Below are 13765 nucleotides of genomic sequence, written 5' to 3' on the forward strand. Positions count from 1 at the left end.
CCACCTTGGCTCAACAACATTCTTTAACTAACTTAGATTTTTATACTTTTCTTAAAATTAAAGTGGCACTTGCTAAGGTACGTCTTCATCCTACCTCTCCTACCATCTCTCTCTTTCATGTCTGGACTAAATCTGGTCACATAGCCTCCAAAATTTATAAATTTTTATCGTCTGTCTCATTACCCACACATACGGTTGCTCAACAAAAATGGTTACATCATTTTGATCAAGGAGTTACGGACCATATTTCTTCAGACATGTGGCAACTGATTGGTAAACTTTCTCTTCGCAATAAAATCGCCCCATCATTAATGCAAACTAAATTTTTCTCTGTCAACCTCCTTCATTGGACGCCTGTTCGTCTACATTCGCTTAATCTCAAGGATGATAATTTATGCTGGAGCTGTGGCCTATTGACGGGCGATTTTCCGCATATGTTTTTTTAATGTTCCCTCCTCCGGCCTTTTTGGAACCTCATTCATAAACATCTCTCTCTCATCTTTGGTATTGAGTTCCAACTCTCGTTTCCATTAATTTTATTAGGTCCATTGGCTGCCTCTGTTCCTCTTCCCTTGGATCCAATGGAATTACAGCTGATGGATCTCCTTTTGACTGTTGCAGTGAAAGTCATACTTATGGAATGGAAATCCTTTCCCTATGTTTCTTATCATACTTGGTGGGCTTGGGTTTCCTTTTTGCGTAGTGCTCACACTTCGGTTGATCAAGCTCACCTTTCTCCATCTATTTCTAATGGGGTTTGGAAAGCATTGGATGATTATATGGATTTGTCGTCAAAAGGATTGTTTGCTCAATTTCCTTTTGATTTGTCTGTTTGATTGGCGTCTTTTGTGCTGCGTGTCGGGTTGGTCCGTTGGAAATCCTTCTTTCTCTTCTTCTTTCTCTGTCCTGTCTTCGTTCCCTTTCCATCTTTTCTTTTGTTCTCTCTTTCTTTCTTCTTTCTTTCTTTCTCTATCCCTCCCTCACCCCGAATATACCAGCTGATAGTGATACACTTGCTTATTGATTCGATATTAGTCACTTATTTTTCCTTTACCTAATTAATGTCTCTGTTTATAACAGGCTACTTTTATTTAGGACTGCATTTGCTCTGCTTATATTTAACGTTTAGCCTCTGATTGTTTGTTTATTTTGTCTCAATTGTATCACATTTATAGTATTATGTACCTCTTATTCTTTGTAGCTTCTTTATAAAATAAAATGCTTTGAAATCAATGTTTGTGCAGTTGACCATGTAGCAACTTATGATGTCTGCAATTGGTAGGGTCCCAAACAAGGTCATAGTTGCACCCTTCTTTCTAGAGGAATGTGCCTAAGGAATAGCATGCAGTGCATTCATGTAGTGTGCATTTCACTATCCTTTTTGCATTGCCACACTTTGAAATGAGATGTTCCAAGACAGGCTTTGCAAAAGCAACAAGCAACTGCTTGGTGCTACAGATGGAATTTGTTGTACGAATGTAATACATTAATGTTCTCTTGATATATAGAGTGTGTAATTCCCTCTCTGCCATGGACACTGATATGGGAAGAAGGTATTCAACTCTATTGTCTGATTCACATGGAAATAGGAAACAACCTTTGGTAGAAACTACCAGAGGACGTCTCTGTCTTTGTGACCTTGTCGCAAAGGTTTCTGCACTGTTGAGGGCTTGCACCTCAATAACTCTCCTTAGTGAGGTGATTGTGACAAGGAAGGCTGCCACCCAAGAGATAAATTGCATGTCACAAGAGAGTAATGGCTCAAAATTCTTGGTAGCACCATATTTAGGTTCCATGCAGGGGCTTGTGGAGTCCTAGGAGTTATTAATCTTTTAAGCCCTTCAATAAAGGCTTGCACAAAAGGAAATTCAAACAAAAAAGTGTGTTATCCATTCTGCATGTAGGCTGCCACAGCTGCAACGTGTAACCGAAAAGAAGTGCATGGACTTCCTTAAAGACAAGGTCCAAACAGTTTCCATGGGTGCCTTCCATTCCAGGACTATTCCCCTGAACAAAGGAGCTTCCCAGGGCTCTTCCCTGAGCCCAACACTTTTTGCTATTTACGCAGCCCCTGCAGACCGACTGATTAATTCCTTTGCGTCCGAGACATTCTCACACGCGGATGACACTCAGTTGGTCGTTTCGTTCGGGCATGACATCGAGAATGTCAAACAGAGATTTTCTGCCTGCATGGGAGACCCCTGGTGTGCATATGCGCTGGGTACCTTAGTACCATAGACTAGGGACTTACAAAGGTACACCAGTAGCCACTCCGGAGTGTACCCAAGTACTCACCATGTCAAATTTAGGGAATAAGCACAGACACTGGGGTCCTGGTTAGCAGGATCCCACTCAAACTAGTCGAAAAACATAACACCAGCAAAAAGTGGGGGTGACCATGAAAGCAGATCCTACTTTCCTACACAACCCCTCCCCCAAACAAAAGCAGATGAGACTAAACTTGCCCAGTTGAGTCTTCATTTTGTACGTCAAAATATCTGGAGAGTCCATCTGCATTGTTGTTTACACCCAGGCCTATGTTCCACAGAATAGTCCATCCCCTGCAGGAAAAGGACCACTTCAAAAGTATGAGATTTTTACCCTTCATTTGTTTAAGCCATAGATGGGCTTATGGTCTGTCTGAACAATGAAGTAAGTACCATTCAGGTAGGGTCTCAACTTCTTCAGGGCCCAGACCACAGCAAAGGCCTCCCTCTCTTTAGCTGACCAACCTCCTGCTTATAAAAGCTACTGGTTGATCCTGGCCCTCTGCATTAAGTTGTGACAGTACACCTCCTACCCCCTATCTCAGATGCATCTGTGTGGACAATGAAGGTGTTGAAATAGTCAGGACTTTGCAGAATGGAAGCAGTGCACATGACCTGCTTCAGGTCATCAAATGCCTTTTGACAGCTAACTGTCCACTAAACTTTCTTTGGCATTCTTTTGGAGGTGAGATCATTAAAGGGATTCGCAATGGACCCATGCCGCTTAACAAATCTCCTGTAACCCAGTCAGGCCCAACAAAGCTCTTACCCGAGTCTGGGTAGTGGGAGCAACCCTGTCCATGAGTCTGGATTTTGCTCTCAAACGGCCCAAGTATACCACCTTGCTCTGCCCTATCTAGCACTTGAAGTTTTGCAGGACCTCCAGAACATTTCTGAGGTGGACCAGGTGATCCTCCCAGGTAGAGCTAAAGACAGCAATGGCATCGAGATATGCTGTACTATATGCTTCCAGACCTGTTAGGACTTTGTTCAACAGCCTCTGAAATGTAGTAGGTGCATTTTTCAGACCAAAGGGCATCACCATCACAATACATTGATAATGCCCCCTGGGGGTTGAAAATGCTATTTTTGGCTTGGCATCCTCAGCTGGTCTGATTTGCCAGTAGCCAGCAGTTAGGTCAAATGTACTCAGAAACTTGGCTCACGTCAAAGTATCTATGGGTTCATCTGCCCTTGGCATAAGATGAGCATCAGTCCTAGTGACTGCATTGAGGCCTCTGTAGTCCACACAAAACCTCATCTCCCACCCTTGGTGTGAGGTTTTGGCACAATGACTACTGACTAGCCTAGGACTGTCAGAAGGCTAAATTACCCCAAATTCTAGCATATTTTGGACCTCTGTCCTGGTGCAATCTCTGACATGGTCAGGCTGTCTTTAATTGTGTTCTGAACTGGCAGACTGCCACCTGTGTCCACTTCATGAGTACACCAGGTGGTTTGACTGGGTGTCAGAAAAAACATATTTTGATACTGATTGAGGACCTTCCTGCAATCAGCTTGCTGCTGGGCAGTGAGGCTGCTTGCTAAGGCTACTCCATCCACTGCACTATCAACAGGGTTCTAAGAGAGGAGATCAGGGAGAGGGCCACTCTCTTCCTCTTTTCCCTCATCAGTTACCATGAGCAAGCTCATGGTAGCCCTGCCGACAAAAGGTTTTAGGCGGTTCACATGAAGTTCCCTGTGGGGACTTCTTGGAGTGCCTAGGTCCACCAAGTAGGTGACCTCACCTTTCTGTTACAGGATGGCCTGGGTGCCACTCCATTTGTCTTGGATGAGAGAGCTGCTGGGGCCACAGACTCCAACACCCAAACTTTCTGGTCTGGCTGTTAAAAACGCAGGACAGCCTTTTAGTCATGCCAGGCTTCTGAAGCTCTTGGCTGGCTCCAGAGTTTTTACAGGCCTTTTTCATGTACTCAGCCATATGAGAACATAGTTTACGATATCCTGTTTGGGAGGTTTGAGAGGTAGATGCTACAGAGCCCAGAGGGCAGGTGCCATGTATTGTAGGACATGTATTTTTTTAAATGAAATGTACTTTTAGTGAAAAACTCAAATAGTTTTTCACTACAGCAAGGGCTGCATCTCCGATAAGATAACATTGGGTTGCCTTATTACATGTATTAAGTAATAACTGTCAAGTGGGAGCAAGTCGGAATGTAAAGTTTGGTCTTAGAAGAATTGTAGTTTAAAATCCTCTTTAATGATAAAGTCGAATGTTAAGTCGGAAATCTGAAAATGTCAGAAAATGACATTTTCATGCCCCAACTATTTGGTGCCTACAGCCTGCATCCTGGGTCACACGACTAGGTGTAGCCGGCAGTTGATCCTTGTGTATTCCCCCAGACAGTGAGACAAAGGGTGAACAGGTGTTGACAAGATGTGCCATCTCTGTCAGAATAAGGGGGAGGAGCTGTACCACACTTGCACATCACAAATACTCTTCCTCAGCACACTCACAATGGGTCTCACACTAGTCTTTTGTGCCCCCAGATGAGCTGGGGACCAAGGCAAGGTAGAAAGAAATTCCAAACACCTTTGGAGGTGGAAACCTCTAGAAACTTCTACTTCAATGATGGCACCATGCATAAATATTGGACACTCAGACCCAGCTCTTCAGTACACATTTGGACATATGGAAGACTCAGAAGAAGGACTGCTGTGCTGCTGTGCTGCAATAAGGGATGTTACTCTGCTAGCTGAGAGAGAAGGACTGGACCTGCATCTACATTTTTTAAATTGCTTATCTGTGGTTCTACTAATTGGATTTTTCTAATTTTGATCTCAAATAATTTATTCTATTCTTCTGTTTTGGTGTGGGATTTTTCTTGTGTTGTGTTTTCACTTCATTACGGTTTGAAGAGCTGCATTAATAATTTATAACTGCCACTAAGTTAAGTCTGACTAATTAGTGCCAAGCTACCAGAGGTTTGAGCACAGTTAATTTGGGGTTTGCTTGTGACTTCACTCGGACAAGAACTGTGGTTGCTGCTTGAGTATATCTTCACCAGCCCCCCTCAGCCAGTAACCCAATTTCCAACAATCGTCATGAGAAAAAGCTCATGATGATAAAAATGGAGCAAAAGGGCATACAGAAACCTGGAATGGGTTGCCTCTACAGAAAGTGTACTTTTTTAATGAGAAAGTTTAATAATTCATAATGTCATATTTACTACATCTTGTAGACTCTTTCATGTGCCTACTGACGCCATCTTTGCAAATAATTATGTTGTATTTTAATGTATGTCAAAAGTGTGTTGGGGGTGTGGCCAAGGTGGCCAGAGAGAGCTCCGTCCCGCTGCTGCAGTATCCGAGCATATATCCTGCTTCTCCCCCACCTAGAAGTATCCCGACGAGGGGTCCTGCAAGCTCCATCGGTAGGCGCACCCTGAGAGCAGTTTGGGGACGATCGAGGCACCAGTTACGGCAGAGTGGAGCCCGAGTCAGTAAAGCCTACCCCGAGACAAGAAGCCGGGACCTTGGGTGCCGCGAACCCTAAGGGAGGCGCGGTGTGGCCGCATTGCAGCCGAGCGAAGCACGGGTGATCCTAGCCGCCGCCAGCAGGAGACGGACACCGGAGGTTGCAGGCAGGCGGTGTCGGGGGCAGTGAGGCGGTGCGGCCTGGAGAGCGAGGCGCAGCCGGAGTCTGGATTTGGCGGCTGGGGCGCCTGCCACCCGGCGCGGTCTCGGCCGCCTCGACCCTTCCATGAGGTGAGCGGGTCCGGAGAGGGAGTCGGGAGGACCTGTGGGGCGGCGGCCTATGCGGGGGGGATGGGTACACCTCCTCTTCGGCGGTCACATCGGACCGTGTTGGTGCTGTGGGGCGGATGAGTGCGACATTTCTCCCCCCCCCCTCTGCCTCCCCGCATGACCGGGTGCCCCGGCTCAGCGGACCATTGCCAGGACACCCCATTCTTGGACGCACATGTGACACGGCGGTTTGGGGGGGGACTTCGTGCTGGGACACCCTGCGTCCATGGCTTGCCTGGGTTGGTGACGCCCTACATTCGGCGGTCAGGTCAGGCCGCGGCACGGGCCCAGGCGAACCTCTTTCTGACGGCCACTGTGCTTCTACCTGGATCACGGGCAGCCGCAACACAGTTCACCAGCCTTGACTGGGGGGTGCAGTGGGGGTGCTGCGGAGAGGCCATACGTGCACCCCATTCATGATTCATGGATGCTGATCTCACCTGGTGCTTGATCCCTGGAAGGGGCCCTTACTGAATGCAGCACCCGCTTATAACTGCCAGAAGGGAGCTGAAAGGCGCTGAAGGCATAGGCGTCTGAAAATGGCGATGGCATAGAGGGACAGCGAGGCGTTGAATGCGATACGGACAACGTGGCATATACACCCCCGGAGCCTGAGCGAACAGAAATAGTCTTGGGACGTGACTCCCCTCCAACGATACAGCAGGAGCCGGGTGATACACCTAGTGCGATTGGGGCTGCGGTCTCCGGCCGGGACCAACCATGACCAGAGGCCGGAGTGGCAGAGGGGCTTCGAAACAGGGGCCCATGGATAAGTTTGCGGGCCCGAGAGGAGGAACGGCCGCCTCTGGGAACCTCCAGACACCGGGGCCGGACAACGCGGCTCTCATGGCGGCAATCACGCAATCTAGGGACATGCTGGTTGCGAAGATTGGGGCGGTGGGGGCTGATGTCACCCTCTTGCGCCAAGACCTGCGGAACGCAGTGACCCGCATCACCGAAGCCGAATCCAGACTCTCGGAGGTGGAAGACGACGTGGCGACCTTAAAGAAAAAAGTGGCCAATATGGAGGGGATTCAGAGGGGCCTTGCGCTCCGGGTCGAAGATGCAGAAGGGCGGGCTCGGTGCAACAACTTGCGATTTGTTGGCTTTCCGGAGGGCTGCGAGAAGGACAACATGGATGCCTTCCTGACCCAGTGGCTGGAGGGGTGGATGCCGTCGGACTCCCTCTCGCGCTGCTTCGTAGTTGAGCGGGCGCATAGAGCGCTCATCAAGAAACCACCAGTTGGTGCTCGCCCACGACCTGTGATAGCCCGGCTGCTCAATTACCATGATCGGGACACTATCCTGCACCAAGCACGAGCTAAAGAACCCCTCCTGTACGACAATCAGAAAATCCTAATATTCCCGGACTATACTAAACTGGTGCAGCAGCAGCGGCAATCCTTTACGGCGGCCAAGGCACGGTTGAGAGACCTGAAGATTCAATACGTCTTGCTCTACCCGGCCCGCTTGCGGGTTGTCTTTCGGTCCCGTACCCTCTTCTTTAACACACCGGAGGAGGTATTCACCTGGACCGACGAAACTGTTAGAGTTAAAGTGCACACTCCACCACGTCAGGACTCCGATTCATCCTCGGCGGCGGTGCCGCAGCAGACTCACCGGCGATCGTGGAGTACGAGCAACTGGTGGTCCCGGCCAAAAAAATGCTCTCCCTCTCAGGAGATGATTGAAGAGGGGCCCGGTGCCCCGGACACTCGGAAGCCGGATCCTTGAGGGATTAGGCGGACGTGAAGACAACTTGCAGGCTCAGACTTATGTTGGGGACACAAGATGTCAGGTGGTTCCTACTGGGGACAGCTGAAGAACTTGAGATTCACTATAATTGATGTTCGACTGCTTATAGCTAGCTGATAGGGGATGTGGGTGGGTGTGGGTGAGGGCAGCAGAATGCGGGCGGACACGTTACCCGAGTTCAGAGAAGTTTATTACTTCCGGGGGGTAAGTTGGGGATTGGGGGAGTAGTTCATGGGGATCCATTGGGGTGGGTGGCCTCCGGCCTCCCGTTGGGGGTCGGCGCTCACCCACACCGCGACAGGTACTTCAATGTTTCTGAGGTATGGGGGGGGGGGGGTTGGGAATTGAGGGGAAGTTGGGAAGGGGTTGATTGGGGTGGGGAGGGCGCGGGATTGAGGGAGGGGGGGTAGTTCTCCGCAGCACGATGTCCCTTCAAGTTCCATTACAGACATGTATACGTTTACAGTCCCTGACACCCAGGTAGTTGGTTTATCTACCCATAGATGGCAGTTGAAGATCTAGGGCCAGCCCTCCCCAAGGCGTCATTGCTAATTGTGAGCTGGAATGTAAGGGGTATGCTTGATAAAATAAAGAGGGGCGCAGTTCTGCGGCAGGGGAAGAAAGAAAGGACGGATATCCTGCTTCTGCAGGAGACGCATCTCCTGGGCACCAAAACCCTTAGCCTGCAGAGATATGGGTACCAACAGGCTTATCATGCCAGATTTGTGAGGGGCTCCCGGGGGGTGGCTGTATTGATACACCGCAGGGTGTCCTACATCCACACGACGCAGTGGGTGGATGCCCAGGGCCGGTATGTGTTTATCAAAGGGATGATTGGAGATGAACCTGTGGTCTTCGGTAGTGTCTATGCCCCATTGCAGTGGACACTAGTGGAAAAAACTGTTTACCATATGGGCTGAGATCCCGGACGTGATGACTGTGGTCGGGGGTGACTGGAATGATGTTATAGCCGGATGGATCGCCATAGGCCCGGGGGTGAGCAGGCGGCAGACACTCCCACTAAACTGAGTGATATGGTGAGGGGATGGGCTGGGTAGATACATGGCGTTATCAGCACACCCATAGCCGGGAATATACCTATGTCTCTGCAGTGCATAAATCATTCTCCAGATTGGACTACCTATTCGTCCCCCACGCTCGGATAGGGAGGGTGGACTCAACGTCTATCCTGCCGCGAGGCCTCTCTGATCATTCCCCGATTACTGTAGACCTTCTCCTAGATAGAAGGCGGCAGCCGTTTCGATGGCGCCTCTCCACATGGCATCTACAACAGGACGATTACCAGACCCACATGAGGGAGGCCATAGCCCATTATTGGGAGGACAATGATAGGTCGGAGACTGATGACATGACCCTCTGGGAGGCTCTAAAGCCCACGCTCCGAGGAGTGGATATTGCCTGGTGCGCAGCGGCCTCTAGGACACACAGGGAGGGCCTGGAAGAGGCAGCGGGTCGGGTCCGTAACTTGGAGGAGCGATGCAGTGCGAAGGGGGATGATAGAGACATAGGACAACTACTACTAACACAGCAGGCTTATGCGTCTTTACTCCTTGAGGAGTCACGGCAGGTGTGGCTGGCTACGCAGAGCAGAATATACCAATGGGGTGATAAGTCCAGCACGATGCTATATAGGCTCTGCCAGGGTACTTTCCAGCCGCAGGCCCTGCCGGGCCTTAGGGATGAGGCCGGAGATCCCTTGTCGGCCCCTGAGGAGCTAGCAGACAGCTTTGCACGATTCTACGCGGCCCAGTATGCCCCTCGGGAATCCCTCCCGGCGGAGGGCATTGACAAATTTCTTGCAGACCTTCCGCCACGGGCAATCTCGGAGGAGGGACGTGATCGTCTCGAACTCCCTCTGTCGGCTGAGGAGCTGGGAACTGCCCTGGGTGAACTGAATGCGGTAAGGCCCCCGGGCCCAACGGGTTCCCGTGCAAATTCTTTCGGAAATATCATCTGCAGTTGGGGACGTACTACAAGAGGGCGTTGGAGGCAGCCAGAGATTGTGGCCGCCTGCCGGCAGACTGGCGACGTGCCGAAATAGTGTTTTTCTGTAAGCCTGGGAGGCCCCCCGAAAATCAAGAGTCTTATATGCCCATATCGCTCCTGAATGTTGAGGCGAAGATACTGGCCAAAGCACTCGCCAATCGCCTCCTTCCTTATATCACTGACCTTGTCCACCCAGACCAGGTGGGATTCATGCCTCGTAGAGCGACGAGGCACAATATTAGGCGTGCACAGGTGGCGGTGGAGGCGATGCGGGCCACGGGAGCCCAGGCGGCACTCCTGCTGGCCGACATAGATAGGGCCTTTGAATCGTTGAGTTGGGTTTACCTACATGCGTTCCTACCTCGCCTGAATCTTGGGCCCCAATTTCTATCATATTTGAAGCTGCTGTATACCGACCTAACAGCCTCGGTGAGAGTGGCTGGGGCTGTATCCAACGCCTTTCCTGTTGGACAGGGCACTCGGCAGGGATGCCCCCTCTCGCTGTACCTATTTGCCCTTGCCATGGAGCCATTGGCGGCATGGGTACGAATAGACGCACAAATGCAAGGCTTTGAATGGGTGGCGGGATGTTCTCTTCTTCCTCACGGAATTAAATAGGTCTGGGCCGAGGGTCCTGGAAATAATGCGGGTATTCGGGGAGGTGTCGGGGCTTCATCTAAATTTGAGAAAATCCACCCTGTGGACACTGGGAGATCGCCCGGAACTAGGGTCCTGGGCGTCCGCGTTGCAGGAAGCGGCGGGGGGGCTTAAGTATCTTGGAGTGTTCCTGACGGACTTACCTGGAGTCTCTTGGGAGCGCAATGTCGTTCCTGTCTGGGACCGGGTCCGGTCGGAAATGAAAACATGGTCCCGTATGCCCCTGAATATTTATGGCCGCTCGGCCATCTTCAAGATGGTGGCCCTCCCGCATCTGCTGTACCAACTACAGAACCACCCCTACCCTATCTCGCCACAATGGTTTAAACAGGTCAACTCGGCGTTAGGCCAATTCCTTTGGGCCGGGGGTGCGGTGAGAGTGGCGCTCCGTACCTGTTTCCTCTCCACTTACTGCGGTGGATTGGCGACGTCAGATGTATTGTCCTATTATCAGGCGTCTCACCTACTGATATTAAACAAATGGTGGTATGGGGACCGGAGAGACCCAGCGTACGCCCTCGAGAGGTATCTGATGGAACCGGACACCCTACACACTATATTATATTCGGCCGGGAAGAGGAAGAGGATCCCAGTCGTCACTCAGGTGGTCTTCCGGATTTGGCGGCAGGCGCTGCGCCGCATGGGATGGTGGAACAGACTGACGGAGGGAACCCCATTGTGGCTGAATGGTCGGTTGCTGGCTCTGGCGTCCTTACAGGGATTCCGCGGCTGGGACGTGATAGGTATATCGGCGTTGGGCCATGTGATGAAAGGCACGACCCTTAAATCGTTCCAAGAGCTGAGGGAAGAATATGACATGCCCCAAACCCAGTTTTTCAAATATTTACAGTTCCGTCATGCCATCTCGCCCGCCTTGGAGGGCCTGGACTTCTTGCAGGAATTCAGACCCCTGTAGGCCAAGGTATTCATGGGAGAATTGGAGGATAAAAAGATATCCCGCATCTGCCAGACGTTAGTTACGCATTGCTCCCCTCCACTAGATAAGCTGCGGGCCACATGGGAGGGGGACGTGGGTGAGCTGGAAGAGGAGGATTGGAGAGAAGCCCTTGAAACCCCTAGAAGGGCGGCCATTGCCGTACGCCTACGGTTTATCCAATTCAAATATTTACATAGAGCTTACTATACTAGGGAGAGGCTATGGCGGGCTGTCCACTGAATGCTTGAGGTGCGGTCGGGAGGTGGGCACCTTTATACACACGGTATGGTCATGTGGTGCGCTGGAGAGGTTCTGGACAGGTGTGTGGGACTGTTTGTCTGATGTGTTGGGTTGGGAGCTTCCCCGTACGCCGCAGTTGGGCCTTCTCCATGTTATGGAACAAGTGGGTGGTAACATCTATAAACGGCATTTACCGCTTCTTGGCCTTAAAGTAGCCAAGAGGGATGTGGCTCGAGCCTGGAAGGACCCTAGAGCCCCCTTGGTGGGAGTATGGAAAAAGGGGTTCGACTTCTGCATGGGGTTGGAGCGTCCAGTGTTTGAGGCCCGAGGCTGACCCAGGAAACACTATAAAATATGGAAGAGATGGGCAGATTACAGAGAACTGTGGCTGGAGCCGCCAGTGCAACATGATGTTGATACAGGACAGATGCACTTGGATCCTGGTTGAGGGAGAGTATACATCAAACGTTTCATAAACTATGTTTTTCTCTCTAGGAATGGGTGGACATTGTGTGGGGGGCTAGGGTGGGATCCGGGTGGGGGTAGTTGGTGGGGGGTAAGGGGTGTGGGAGAGTTGGGGTAATTGTTCTCCTCTAAAATGTTGTACAGATTGCCTTTCAGTGAATGTTGCCTATCTGCTTGCAGCTCCTCCGGTGTTCGGAGTGCTGCGTCCTATTTACAATCTCTCAATAAAAAAATTCTGTTCTGAAAAAAAAAAGTGTGATGGGCAAACTCAAATGTTATGATCAATATCATTACATCTTATGGAAAGTAAATGAAATTATTACATTTATAGATGAAGGATTGCCCAAATATTATTGATAATATATATTGTTCACAGCATGCTATTTAAATCTTTTCCAGATCGTACCACAATGTAAGTTCAACTTTGGCAAAGTGAACAACAGCCTTAATAGACTAGCTTGACAAGGCAGGACCAGCTCTCAAGGATTGGCAGAGCTCCTCTTTCTAAACAAACTCCAAAAAGTCCTACTTACATGCGTGCGACTTCTCGTGCTATTCTTTTCAGCTCCCGCTCTTTGTTTTCTTGCTTTATCCTGTATAGGGAAAGAGGCGGCAATCAATAGTGAGCTAACCACGTGACATAATGGGGACTGTCCCAGTACCCTTGCCTTCTTAAGTCATGTGTCTGATTCAGCCTACAGCTAAACATTTACAGGTTGTGCCCAAGGATAGGCAAGCAAATGTGTAGACAAAGATTTAAAATATTTGGTGGAAACTATATTTTCCTTTAAGACCATCATATGACCTTTAAATAGTAACATTCAGCCTCAAAAGCAATTCTCAATCTAACCGGCACTGGAGAGCTGTAAAACAGCCAAGCAATAGGCAAAGTATTCTCCTGTCTGCTTCATTGTGCTCTAGCTGCAGAGTAAAATCTTACAACCGACGGGATTTATTAAAATGTTTTCAGTTATTATGGGGATCTGATAGGTGCTCATTCTTGCTAGTTCTAGCTGCAGAGAGCTGTAGCATTCACTACCACTGTAACACACGCACAGCAGAACGGATTCTATGCAATTCCATATGCAATAGACGTGAGCATTGTTCTGTTTCGAAGGACAACTACTGCATTAGACTGCACTGCACCCTTGGGATAAAACGCATTAAGTGTGAGACTAGGGATGCTAATGTATCACACTTTTCTTTACCATGTGGGCCCTAGCCCACCACCAGTACACTACATCCTAGGGACCCTAATACCAAAAAGTGTATTTTATCCACATAGCAATAACCTATCGCAATACACTGTAGGCGCACTAACATGCCAAACTACACTGTATCCTATGAGAGTGTGAACCCAACACACTGAATCATAGGCACAACACAGCACCACATTGCACCATAACAACACTCACACCCTACACAGACTAGCACCAAATGGACAATAACAGGCTGAACTAAACTGCAGTCTTTGGAGATTAACCAACCACATAGGACATAACTAAGAGCCACTAACACACAGATTCATGCAGTATGCCTCCATCTCAATAATCATGAGGCAGGGGCACTGCATGATGGTCTCCATCTTTAAATGTGTTCACTTAGTACTTGTGTTGAGTGACTGTCTTGGTTCGCTAGAGAAGTATACTACCTCTAAATATCACTAATA

At 49.6% G+C, this 13765-nt stretch overlaps 1 protein-coding gene across 2 annotated transcripts in view; it reads right to left on the bottom strand.

The window, feature by feature from the left end:
• The window catches only part of ATG16L2 (autophagy related 16 like 2), a 586089-nt gene that overhangs the window by 391020 nt on the left and 181304 nt on the right, over positions 1 to 13765 (bottom strand). For both annotated transcript variants that reach the window (XM_078658598.1, XM_078658597.1), the window contains exon 6: positions 12630 to 12689. In XM_078658598.1, coding sequence (XP_078514724.1) covers positions 12630 to 12689 — 60 coding nt within the window. The remainder of the gene's footprint in view (positions 1 to 12629; positions 12690 to 13765) is intronic.

Source organism: Lissotriton helveticus, chromosome 8 (genome assembly GCF_964261635.1).
Source record: "Lissotriton helveticus chromosome 8, aLisHel1.1, whole genome shotgun sequence".
NCBI lineage: Eukaryota > Metazoa > Chordata > Amphibia > Caudata > Salamandridae > Lissotriton > Lissotriton helveticus.